This window comes from Hyaena hyaena, unplaced genomic scaffold, assembly GCF_003009895.1.
Source record: "Hyaena hyaena isolate Hyena2069 unplaced genomic scaffold, ASM300989v1 scaffold_269, whole genome shotgun sequence".
In the NCBI taxonomy this organism is placed as follows: Eukaryota; Metazoa; Chordata; class Mammalia; order Carnivora; family Hyaenidae; genus Hyaena; species Hyaena hyaena.
This window is the reverse complement of record NW_024080896.1, coordinates 670757-684579: the sequence shown is the minus strand read 5'-3', so window position 1 is coordinate 684579 and position 13823 is coordinate 670757. Positions and strand designations below refer to the sequence as shown.

General features: G+C 39.7%; 1 protein-coding gene across 4 annotated transcripts in view; it reads right to left on the bottom strand.

Annotated features, from left to right (window-relative positions):
- The window catches only part of SLC35D2 (solute carrier family 35 member D2), a 55864-nt gene that overhangs the window by 18616 nt on the left and 23425 nt on the right, over positions 1-13823 (bottom strand). For 2 of the 4 annotated variants that reach the window (XM_039245658.1, XM_039245661.1), the window contains exons 5-8: positions 10354-10425; positions 9394-9462; positions 4249-4351; positions 2834-2926 (exon numbers count right to left, since the gene is read on the bottom strand). In XM_039245658.1, the coding sequence (XP_039101589.1) occupies positions 2834-2926; positions 4249-4351; positions 9394-9462; positions 10354-10425 (337 nt within the window). The remainder of the gene's footprint in view (positions 1-2833; positions 2927-4248; positions 4352-9393; positions 9463-10353; positions 10426-13823) is intronic. The other 2 variants (XM_039245659.1, XM_039245660.1) reach the window with 2 other exon arrangements.

Genomic DNA, 13823 nt, shown 5'->3' with positions numbered 1-13823 from the left:
GTTAATATTTTGCCCTGATTTATCAATCAACTTCTGGTATAATCAAACCAAACTTGGTACACAAAATGCAATTTTATAGACTAACACATCTAATTACATAAAGTTCTAGTCTTTATTGTATTTGTTTCACAATCTAAAATGGATTCACCCATGGTTAAAAGTAACCGAATGGAAGAAGCTTATAGTTCAATGGAACTCACAGCAGAAAAATCTTACTAGTGAAAAATCTCATCATTTTTTCCCACAGGGTTTTAAGAATCACTGATTACAGTGAGTGTCCCATATCTTTTGGATCTCCTATCATAAAATACTTTTAAATTAAAATAGAGTCAAAATTTAAACTTCATGACTTTGTCTTATCATTTTTGCAAGAGGCCCTTTTCACAGTTATAAACACATTGTAACTTTTTTCTAATTATAAGTTTCTTACAGATTTTAAAATAAATCTATATATTTAGCTCTGATCCATCTGGAATTTCCATCAATAGTAATCACAGCTGGGGCTCGAAGGTACCTACAGAAACTGTACATTAGAAGCCTGGTCAAACAAAAGAGACTAGACAGGGTACATATTGAGATAGTTCAGCACCAAAAGCCAGGATAGGAGCATAATATTCTCCTAGAACACCACTACTTAACAAGTTAAAGTATATGTCAGGCCTCTTGTACTTTCTAAGATGTAAGTGATAGGTTATGGTTTTTCATACATGAAGGAAAGAAACACTTTTCATGTATAATAAAGAAACTGAGATGACAGTGGAGAATGGGTTCCAGAGCCAGACTGCCTGGATCGATAACCTGCTGTCCCTGAAAGTTATTTAAATGCCGTGCTCTAGATTCCTTGTCTATAAGATGAATAGCAGTACCTTCTCCGCAGAAGGCTGCTGTGGAAAGCAGTGAAATCATTCATGTATAGTGCTTCGAACAAAGTCGGATAAAATAAGCCCTCGATCAATATTAGCTATTATTATTTTTATTATACCTGAGAAGATATAATAATTCTGCAGGGATAATCGTTACAAGGAAGTGAAACTTCTAAGAGCATATGTTACAAGTTTATAAAGCAATGGTTTGGATGCCTGAACATATATTCCTATCAAAGCAGTGCTATCAATTATTAACATGATACATCTAGTCAATTTAACTCATAAGGTACCTAAAATTCAGTTTCTGGTCACAGAGCATTCATAACATTGCTGCTAAGGTGTTCTGCTGTTCCCTCTTCTGGGTAGGAATTGTACAAATGAAAAACCATAGCTTTGAGAAAGAATACAAAGCCTTGACATCCACCCAGAAGCCCACAAGAGCCAGCAGCCTTCTCGAAGTATTCAACCCCCTGAAAGGCTACAGATGGGATCAACTCAAACTGCACCACAGAAACAAGCTGATTAGTAAACAAAAAAATAACAGTCATGCGGCAGGTGATGGGACTGCACAGGGCCTCTCTGAACACCCCTTCCCACCCTACCCCTGTCGGTCCAGCAACAAAAGGGTTAATGCCCGGGGGTTGGTTCCATGGGTGGAGGCCAGTCTGGACCATAATTTTGCCTAGCGAATTTTCTCACATGAACTTAAACATCTCCCTTAAGATACAGGCAAAATTCGGGGCACCTGGGTGGCTCAGTCGGCTGAGCGTCCAACTTCAGCTCAGGTTATGATCTCACAGTTTGTGAGCTCGAGCCCATGTCAGGCTCTGTGCTAACAGCTCACAGCTTGGAGCCTGCTTCTGATTCTGTATCTCCCTCTCTCTGCTCCTCCTCAGCTCATCCTCTGTCTCTCTCTCTCAAAAATAAACATCAAACAATTAAAAAAAAAAGATAACAAACAAAATTCTTAGAAGAGGTGTGGTTGGCAACCTTCTGAAAAAGTGGAGTCTGGCAGGGGCTGGCACACTTCAAGGTGGCCACTGTGGATGCTACAAGGTGAATATCTCCCTGAATGACTGGTCTTCACTCCCTCCAGCTGGGCCCCCTGTTACTACTAATCTACCATTTTATTTGTCTCTCATGTGTGTGCAGGGCAATACCAAAAGAACAACACATTCTCAAAATTCAAATGTATGTCCTGGAATATTTAAAGACAAAATGCCATGATATCTGAAGTTTGCTTTAAGATAGTCCAGAGCGGGGAGAAATGAAAGCAGATGGGGACAGATGAAATAAGAACAGCAAAAGGCCGAAAAGTACTGACCCTGGGCAGTGGGTACAGGAGAGTTCTTTAAATTATTCCGCTTGCATATGTTTCAAAATGTGCATTATAAAGGTAATAGATAAACATATCCATTTTTAAAACTATCAAAACTTCGGCTCAGGTCATGATCTCACGGTTCATGGGTTCAAGCCCCACATCGGGCTCTGTGCTGGCAGCTAGCACAGGGCCTGGAGTCTGCTTTGGATTCTGTGTCTCCCTCTCTCTCTGACCCTCCCCTGCTCATGCTGTCTCTATCTCTCAAAAATAAATAAAATATTAAAAAAAAACTATCAAAATCCCCTTCTAAGTTAGTTTTCCTAGGATCCTCACATCAGCAAACGGGGATACAAAGGCTCAAACTCAGATTTTTACTGTTGTTTTCCAAAAATCTTCAAGTCCAGAGTTCTTGTGACTACTTCTGCTGCTTCCCAGGTGTCTAAAGATAAACACCAAAGGAAGGATAGTGTCAGAGGTATTACTAGGGACATCACAGAACTCGATTCCATGGCAATCCTACTCACCTTTATGCTTTTCACTGCAGTGAGTACCACAAGTACTCACTTATTAAGTATACTTAATACTCACAAGTATTAAGACTTTAAGAGATGGCTAGGCAGAAGTGTAAAGACTGTTTTCAGCTCACCTGCTGAAGGTCTCCGGTAGAGGCACTAATGATGAGAGCTGGTATAACCATGAAGCAGGCATTGTAGAAAAGCACTCCATATTTCCCTAACTCCTACAACAAAGAAAACACTGAATTTTAGAAATACGAAGCATCAAATTTCCTGAAGGCATTTCTACAACTATGTACTTATGCAAAGTTAAAAATCTATTCTGACCAACTCTGTGTTGGAATAATTTCAGTAAATTCCTAATGTAAAATGCTTCATTTCAAGCATAAAATGATAGCAAAATAAACATTTGTTTTACGCAAAAATGGCAGATAAAATGGAATAATATGGATGGCCTCTGAGGCTCCACCCATCTCTAACATTCTAATTTTTTTTAAGCATTTTGTATTCAAAATGGGAAGTCTGGAACAAAATAAAGAACATTTAAAATGTTAATATAAACACAACTCCTTAAAAACATCTGCTCTCTCTGGTAAGGAACAGCAGTGTTAAAACACAAGGTATCTCATTTTCTAATCTTGCATACATTTACTTTTCATTAAAGTGGCTTCACCACTTCACCATTTTTCATAAAGGGTGACATATTGTGACCCTCGAAAGGCAAAAAAACCTGTTTTTGTAAAACTGCCACCAGTAAAAAAAACAAAGGGCCCTGCAGGAAAAACGGTGCAGATAAAAAACAGCTCGCAGAAATGAGTCTGTCCATCAAAGCCAACTCCCTCACTCAACACAAAGAACTTGGAACAAAGCAACATATGCCTGGCTCATCCTCCGGAGCTTCCGGAACAGCTGGGGTGGGGTAAGTGCTATCCCCCCAACACCCTAGGACGCGGAGGCGGTCATGTGCAAGAAATGCCCATCTGCCCACCAGTCAGTCTCTGGGGAGACGGCTCAGTTACTTATCAGGATCAGCAGTTCCTGCTGGGCAGGACCTTACAAATGATCCATTCCACAGATGAAGAAACTGAGGTTTGGAGAAGTTTAAGGATTTGAGTCACAACGACCAGTAAGCAGCAAAACTTTTATCTGTAACCCACAACTTCAGACTCTCACACTGGAGTGGCTCTCAGAATACCCCTGACTTCGCCTTGGTCACTGATTAAGATGGCAAAAACAAAACAAAACAAAAAAAGCTCCTTTTAATTTTAATTTGTTTCTCAAAATAATCTCCTCTTTATATATTCTGACTTTGCATCTAAAATAGTGGTATCTTATCCCTTCCTGTCTTATTTTCACCCAAAACTTTTTAAGGTAAGGGATCACAAGAACCCATACAAACCAGATAACTGAAAAGAAATTAATGATTTATAAAGCATATCATGTAAATTAAATTACATGCCAACTTTACAAATCCATTTTATTTTTTCATGTAATTTCAGGGGCCAGATGACAAAGCCTAAAAATCAAAGGAGTGAAGATTTGGTACCTTTGGGTCCATTTTCTGTTTGGTATAAACTCCATTTGCTGCTGTGAAGATATCATTCAGGAATACAAAAATATAGCCTTCCAAGTTAAAAGCAAGGTCAGAACTGGGAGGGAGAACACAAAGGGAGGATGATTATTCAGAAACTCACAATTTGGCCTTCAAGCCTGCCTGTTTTATCTTGCCCTAATCAAATCCACAAGTGATGCTAGTAACCACCTTTTTTTCCTCTGGCGTATTTCCCCCCTCTTTGGTTAATTCCTCTGCTTTCCCTCCAGACAAAACAAAAGCAGGCCATCAGGTGGCTTCAATTTAATCATGAATGGCTTAAAACCAGAGCAACATTAAGCATCTTCCTTTAACTGCAAAGCCCCTTCTTTGGCTAACTGATCAACTGGCGTAATAATTGGTGAGCTCTGCTTTTCTAAGGGGAACGATTTGTCAAACCCACCCAGTGGCTTTGCTTATTGTAATAAACAGGGCCATCTCCAGGGGAGATGCCCTGTGGAGACAGCTGGGCAGTGCCTGGGGCAAGAGGGGTCAAATGAGGAACTGACACCTCCATCTGGTGCCCAGCCAGTCACATCATTCACCAGCATGCCCCCACCCTGCCCATCAAAAAGGCAAGACAGAGATGCATTCCTTCTCTGCAATTCCTCTAAGGCTAACTTCTCCCCATTCTTTTGAAACATCTTTTCTACTTCCACTTTATATAAATAATACTAGTATAAAAATGTTTGAGGGCACATAGCACAGGGAGAGAAAGAACAGCTGAGCCATGATATGACTCACTACTACACTTGATCCTACAGACCATAGCAGACCCATGTCATAATTCATAAATACATATCATCAAGGAGGTTTCTTCCACCCTCTCAGGTTCGGTGACCAGAGCCTGCAAATTTAACTGACAGTAGCTTAACAAGAGAAAAGGAATACAACTTTTATTAAATATTTCACATGTGCAGGAGTTCACAAAAAAAGAAATGAATCTCAAGTGGTTAGACTCTAGGGCTTATATATCATTTTAAGAAAAAAGAGGTTTGAATTCCAAGGAACAAATAAATTATGGAGAAACGACTAGAATATATATCGGGGACCTAATGGAAGATAAGGGTTAGTGTAGTAAGGTTTATTTATGCAGACTCATCTCAGTGCGGATTCTCCATCTCCAGTGAAAAGAACTGCCTTCCTACTCCTGGTGCAGGAGAAGGGAGGGCACCTTCACAAAGGGAAATTTATGGTCTGCTTTTAGGCAGGCAAGGGGAAGACAGAGAACTCTTCCCACATCTGTTATTTCTCAATTGCCTTCAGCTCAAAATAATGTTTATGCCTAAGTGGCATATTTTAGATGGCATATCCTGATTTCCTGAAATATAAAAATTTGTTTTAAAGAAAGATTATTTCTAACCAAAGAAAAGGAAATAGGCAAAAATTGCATCAAAATCTGAATGCAGGGGTGCCTGGGTGGCTCAGTCGGTTAAGCATCCAACTTCGGCTCAGGTCATGATCTCACGATTCGTGGGTTCGAGCCCTGCATCAGGCTCTGTGCTGACAGCTAGGTCAGAGCCTGGAGCCTGTTTCAGATTCTGTGTCTCCCACTCTTTCTGACCCTCCCCTGCTCACACTGTCTCTCTCTCTCTCTCAGGAAAAAAAAAATCTGAAGGCAAACTAAACCAAATCTGCTTAAGGCTTCTGCTGGCATTATTAACTACAAATATATTTGTGAGAATGTAAATTAATTTTAGATCATCATAAATCAGAATTCTCTGGCTCAATCACAAAAAACAAAATCTCTCAAAATAAGGGTCTTCCAAATCTCACGGAACCTTCCTACCCACATCTGGCTCCATGTTAAGAGGTGTCTGCTGTTCCACAAAATGACAAAGAATCGAATGGATAAAAGAAACAGGTTTCTAGGGGAGTGGAAGGGTGTGGCTTACTTCCTCCCAGAGCCCAAGGAGAGCCCAGGAAGAGCCCAGGGAGAGCCTAGGGAGAGCCCAGGGAGAGCCCAGCGAGAGCCCAGCGAGAGCCCAGGGAGAGCCTAGGGAGAGCCCAGGGAGAGCCCAGCGAGAGCCCAGCGAGAGCCCAGCGAGAGCCCAAGGGAAATTCCCAGGTTCTCAGGTCTCCTGCTCCAGGGGCCTCAAGTTTCCCAGCACCACTTGTTTAGGCCACTGGTAAAAGCATGGAAGTTTGGGAAGGATTCACTTGCTTTAATAAATGAGAGCAGATTCACAGTTAGCCCTTGTAGTTGTCAGTTAGGGCTGTTTACAGACATATTTCAATTTTTTTCTGGCCATGTGACTTGCTTCAGCAAATAAAATGTAAGAAGAAGTAATGCATGGCATTTCCAGGCAAAAGCTTGAAGAGCTGGGGCACAATTCCCCACAAGCCTTCTTCTCTCCTGAATGAGGACAAAAGCCCCTTTTTTTAAAAAAAAATTTTTTTATAGTTTATTTTGAGACAGAGTGTGAGTGGGGGAGGGGCAGAGAGAGAGGGAGACACAGAATCTGAAACAGGCTCCAGCCTCCGAGCTGTCAGTATAGAGCCCGATGCAGGGCTCAAACCCACAATCTGTGAGATCTGACCTGAGCCGAAGTCCGACGCTTAACCGACTGAGCCACCCAGGTGCCCCCAAAAGCCCCTTTTAAGGCAAGGGCTCCATCAGCCTGGGTCTCTGAGTAGCTACAATGAGCTGAGCACCCTCACAGCGTTAACTAATGTTGGTCTGAGTAAGTAGTGTGAGCAGGATCTATTTGGTACGTAAATATGGGAGCTGGTTGTTACAGCAGCATAAACTGGCTCATCTGACTGAATCAGCTCTACAGTCAGATGAGGAGGTGATTTGAATGAGCAGAGAGAAGGCTGAGGTCACAACTGGCCTGCAGCTAAGAACCGTGCTTCTCACCCACCTAAATGGTATCCTTTCTGTGGGTGCTAAGGGCAGGAAAGGTTGAGAAGTACTGTTCAAGCTGGCTCCTGGGGGACAGTGAGACACTCTGGGAACACTACCCTTTGAGCTCATTAGAAGAGCACATGGATAAGTATGAGCTGAATTTCTACTCACTGGGTCTGGAAATACGCCTCCATACTCCTTCAGCATCTGAAGCGCCATTCCTCACCAAAGCCTTACAGACATTTTCATAAACCATTTTTTTGTAAAAGTATACAACTGACTAGTAGGAGCTCTAAGAAACTTAGAAAAGAGAGGCTGATATTTCAAAGCACTGTGGGAGGAGGGCACTTTCAACAGAGCACCTCCCTCTTTTAGCTACTTTGCTCCTATGATCATCTTGGAACAAAATCTTCACGACTATGACAGGCTCTAAGTGCTGCTGTTTAATGTCCACATACCAGACCTGAAACAGTGCTGAAAGCAGAGGCCAGCTTGCAAGAGGGCTGAAAGCCACAGATAGGACTGGGGACAGGGACGTTACAGACGAAAATGTAAATAATAAACTTTGGTTAGGCAAGGGACTAAGCACATTTATAATAATAAAAAAACAAACAAATAAATTGCCAATATCTGTCCTCATCTGGCATGCTGTATTTTCTAATCTGTTTCTTTTTACTTATTTTCTGTCTCCACCAACTAGAATGGAAGCTCAGTGCAGGCAAGGATTCTTGTAGGTTTTATTAACTGCTGGACTCCCCAGCACCCAGAACGGTGCCGGGCATATAGTACATACTCAACATGTATTTGGTGAACTTGGCCATACGCTAGAGTAAACCCCAGTTTACTATTTCATTTCATTCTCACTAAGATCCTGTTATGTGGATTCTAACCTCCATTTCATAGTTGAAATAACTGGGGCAGGGGGAGTGCAGGGAGGCTAAACCACTTATCCTGGTAGCACAGCTAGTAAGTGAGGAGACTAGAATAAGAGAATATCTATACCCTTATTTAATTTGCAATTAATGATCCAGAACTCTTATTTCTTAATCAGTTAAGGAAACGAATTTAACTGAAATTCATCCACTCTTTGCATTCTTCCCTTCACTTGGTTAGGGTTTTGTTGTTGTTGTTTTTTTTTTTTTCTATTATGTTCTTTACAGAAGAGTAAAACTGAGGCACAGAAAGGCTTGAGAAACAGCTGACAAGAGGCTGGGCTAAGTTTTGGATCCAGGGAATGTAACTGCACATATGCTTTAAGCACCAGGCTATAAAAGCCAGGAACCTAGGGCACCTGGGTGGCTCAGTTGATTATGTATCCAACTTTGGATCATGTCATGATCTCATGGTCCATGAGTTCGAGCCCCACATTGGCTCTGTGCTGACATAGAGCCTGGAGCCTGCTTTGGATTATGTGTCTCCCTTTCTCTCTGTCCCTCCCCCACTCACACTCTGTCTCTCTCTCTCTCTCTCTTTCTCAGGAGACTCTGCTGGTCCATTTATCCATGGATTTTTTTTTCAATAAATACAGTACAATTCTGTAAACGTATTTTCTCTTCCTTATGATTTTCTTAACACTTTTCTTTAGCTCACTTTACTTTAGGAATACAGTATAGAATATATAACATAAAAAATGTGTTAATTGACTATGTTATCAGTTAAGACTTTCAGTTGACAATAGGCTATTGTAGTGAAGTTTTTAGGGAGTTAAAAGTTATACTCAGAGTCTGGGGGGGTGAGGAGGGCGGTTGGCACCCTTAATCCCTGTGTTGTTCAAGGGTCAACTTAGTCATGCACTGGTATTGGCTCATGTCCCAAATATATAAATACATTTAATGAGAGTGTCCCACTTGGGAAACAGACTGCTAAGGAATCACAGGTGATAAAACAAATCATCATACAAGAGCTTTATAAAGGTGTTATTCTTGACCAAATGCCCAAGAACTTTTCAAGTAAATATTTTATACTGAAGACATTCAGTAATAAAAGCAAATAGTTTACTCCTTTTTATGAAAAAAAAAAAAAGCTGTATTCATATCTTCTAATGTTCCCTTTATACATCAAAAATGTTCTGGCCAAGTTGAACCCAGTCTGACTTGCACAGAACACATGGGGAACCCACTAACATCAACAGACTTGTCTCTTGGCTGCTCAATTCAACTGCAGACAGATGGAAAACGGAAAATGAAGGCGGGGTAGGGCCTATTGTCAAAGGCACAAAGAAGCTACTGAGGATAAACAGTCCAGAGTCTTACCCAGCTGCTATGAAAGCACCAAATATGATGGTAAAAACACTGACGATGATGTTCAAGGAATACTGTTTCCTGGAATAAATAAATGGATGGACGGATGGATGGATGGATAGAGAAGGAAAGAAAAAGAGGAAAAAATATGGATTATAATTCTTAAATTGAAAATAGACATTGCTCACAGTTTTATAGCTAAAATCTAATGGACATCGCTTTACAGAAAGCACTGTAATTATCTGTAAATGGATTAATAAATCAGACTAAATGTCTTTCTTAAACAGTGGTCTAATCTAATTATAAGTGTATTCCTCTGTTCTCATTAGAAAGATGCAGAAGAGCCTGCCAGCAGTTCTAGTTGGTCTTATATCAAGCATCCAAAGACTAAGATAAAATTCAACAGTAGGACTTAGAACATTGGGCCATCATCCAAATTTCATTGGCTAAATAATCCTCCCAAGAAAAATCAGGAATCATCTTTTCTGATGTTGGTCTGAATATCTTTATGAGACATTTTAAACTAACATTATAAAAATTAGTTTATTCCTATGTACTATCGTAATCACTGCATCAGAAAGGATTTCCTGCATTCCTATTCTGTATGTACACATGGAGAATGTTTCCTCTATATTCCTGTCAGGGTATATTCCAGCTGGCTCAGGAAACATACTTACATCTGTTTTGGGGTGGTTGGGTTGTTGTTTTTTTTTTAATTATTTTCAATTACAAATATGTATTATTAGTCTAATATAAAATTACAAGTAAAAAAATCACACATTATATTCTTAGGGAATCACAGAGACAGGAGACTGCTTTTAAGTGAGTAAACCATTTATCCTTAAGTTCTTGTTACTAGCAATTCAAACTGACGATTTGGAAAAACAAATAGATGTTGAGAACTTGCTAAGCAAAAATAATGTGGGGTGAGGGGGTAGGACAGGAGGGGAATAGAGGAAACACAAAAATTACCCAAGTATGATGGTTTCCAGGAGTAAAGTGAGTGGAATGGTAAATTTCCTGAGCACAGTGAACATCGGCAAGCTGTCGGGAAAAGATTCAAGTATAATAACATCAGACACCAAGTATTTTTTACCATGCCCACCAACTTTCCAAATTAAATATAAGAAATTAACCTTAATTCTCACATATGACATTAACAAATCACGTTAAATAATAGAAATGGAGATTTAAGAGTTTCGTGCCACTTTTGCTGATTAGCAATTTTTTTTTACTTAATAGCAATTTTTAAAAATCTTGCCATCCAACACCTGCAAAGATTGTGCTAAAACTACAAAGACTATGCTAAAGTACTGTATACAATGTAAACCAAAACATCCTCTGGCAAATTAAGTTGGCACTACGTATTAACAGTCATTAAGTGCCAACCTTGGACCTAATTATTTCTTTTTGGGAAATTTAACCTAAGGTAATAATACAAACAAGAGAAAAAACCCAGGCGCACAAATGTGTTCATTGCAATGGTGTTTTTGGAGAAAACATCAGAAACATCTTAAAAGTCACACAGTAAGGGGCCCCTGGGTGCCTCAGTATGTTGAGCATCTGACTTCAGCTCAGGTCATGATCTTGTGGTTCGTGGGTTTGAGCCCCGCATCAGGCTCTGTGCTGACAGCTCAGAGCCTGGAGCCTACTTCGCATTCTGTCTCCCTCTCCCTCTGCCCCTCCACTACTCACTCTCTGTCCCTCTCTGTTCCTTAAAATATAAAATAAAATGTAAAAAAAAAAAAAAAAGTCACACAATACGACAATGATTAAAAAATATGATAAATCTACCTGAGGGAACAGGTATAAATATAAAACTTTATACCACTACTGGAAAATGAATATTAAATAAAACAAGGATACAGAACTATGTAGAGGCTATAACTGTAACACATTCTACATATGGGCAAAGACTGAAATCAATATTTAAAATAATATGTTAGAGAATAAAGTTATGGGTTATGTTTCCCTAAAACTGTATGTAAGGAGGCTATATTCATTGCTTGTTAAGAAAAAACATAAGAACTTTCACTGGGCCTCAAAACCTACAGGTTCCAAAACACAGCTCAATGCTCAGCCCAAAACACTGCCGAGGCTGGAACCGCCAACTTCCACCTGCTTTTAGTTGTCACCCTGAGAAGATGGTGACCTGGAGAAAACAAGTCAGAACCACTGCCAGGACAGTGGTGACCATCTCCTCCGGACCAGACCTGTGCAGGGGTTCCGCGTGATCAATAACACCCCAACCAGAGAACAAGTACAGAACCTTCAGGAGCTTTATATGCACACTTAAAGATGTCTTATGAGACTGATTAGAACTGCCTTTTTCAAAGCACCCAAAACTTAATTAATTCCAAAAAGTATTTTTGATGATGCCTTACAAAAGCAATTAAGTTATACTTAATGATAAAAAGCTGAATGTTTTCCCCTTAAGAGCAGTATTGAGACCAGAATGTTAGCTCTCAACACTACATCACTTCAGCATATATTTGGGATTCTAGAAGAGGCAATTAAGCTGGAAAAAAAAAAAAAAGCATACTGTTTAGAAAGGAAGAAATAAAGTTACCTCTATTTGCAAATGACATGTATAGAAAATCCTAAGGAATCCACTAAGAGTTATCAGAACTAATTGGTAAGCAAGAGTGCAGGAAAAAATTTGAAAATACAAATATCAATTATACTTCTATACACTAGCAATGAACAATCCAAAAAGGGAATTAAAACAATTTCATTAATGAGAGCATCAAAAAGAACAAAATGCTCAGAAATAAATTTAAGAAAAAAGTGTAAGACTTGTATACTAAAAACTACAAAATATTGTGAGGATTAAAGAAGCGTTAAGTGGAAAGATAATCCATGTTTCTGGATCGATAAGCTTAAAATTGTTAAAGTATTAGAAATACTCCCAAATAGATTTATAGATTCAACACAATCCCAATGAAAATCTCAATTGGCTTCCCCTTCCCCTGAAATTGACAAGCTGATGCTAAAATCGATATGGTGAGGCACCTGACTGGCTCACACAGTAGGACATGAGACTGCTGATCTCAGGGTCATGAGTTCAAGCCCCACATTGAGCATAGAGCCTACTTAATTGGGGTTGGCGTACCTGAGTGGCTCAGTAGGTTAAGTGTCCAACTTCAGCTCAGGTCATGATCTCGCAGTGCACAGGTTCAAGCCCCACATCAGGCTCTGTACTGACAGCTCAGAGCCTGGAGCCTGCTTCAGATTCTGTGCCTCCCTCTCTCTGCCTCTCCCCTGCTCACGCTCTGTCTCTCTTTCCTTCTCAAAAATAAATGGATATTTAAAAAAAAATTTAATTAACAAATAAAAAAATAAATAAAGATTGGGGTACCTGGGTGGCTCACTTGGTTGAGTATCTGACTCTTGATTTCAGCTCAGGTCATGATTCCAGGGTTGTGGAACTGAGCCCCACGTCAGGCTCTGAACTGAGTATGGAGCCTGCTTAAGATTCCACCCCCCTCTCTCTCTCCCCCTCTGCCCCTCTCCTCAGCTTTCACTTTTTCTCTAAAATAAAAAAACTTTATGGGCATGTGGGAGAGAGGAAGTGGGGCGATGGGCATGGAGGAGGGCACTTGTTGGGATGAGCACTGGGTGTTATATGGAAAACCAACTAGACAATAAACTATGAAAGAAAAAAAAGAAACTCTTAATAAGTACATGGTGAAAGCCCTAAAAAATAAAAAAATAGGGGTGCCAGGGTGGCTCAGTCGGTTAAGCATCCGACTTCAGCTCAGGTCATGATCTCACGGTTTGTGGGTTCGACCCCCACATTGGGCTCTGTGCTGACGGCTCAGAGCCTGTTTCAGATTTTGTGTTTCCCTCTCTCTCTGCCCCTCCCCACTCATTCTCTGTCTCTTAAAACTGAATAAATGCTAAAAATAAATAAATAAATGAAATAAAAATAATAAAATAAATAAATTTTTAAATCTATAAAAAATAAAGATTAAAAAAATCAAATTATGGTAATGCAAGAAAACCAGAGAGCTAGAACAATCTTGCAAAAAAACAAAGTTGGTGGACCCAATGTCAAAACTTATTATAAAGCTACAATTAGTATTATCTAGTTATTGATTATAGACATATAATCAAAGGAATAGGATTAAAAATCAAGAAATAAATCCATACAATTATGGTCAATTCATTCTCAACAAGAGCTCCAAAATAATACAATTATTTTGTAAAAAAATCTTTTCCACAAATGGTGCTGAGACAACTGAATATCCATCCACATCCAAAAGAATGAATTTGAACCTCTTTCTCACACCACATACAAGGTTTTTTCACATAACATATGAAAGACCTAAATATGGGAGCTAAAATTACTAAATTCTTTGAAGAAAGCACAGGGATAAGTCTTCCTGACCTTGTATTAGGCAGTCTTCTTAGATATAATACCAAAAGTACAAGCAACAAAA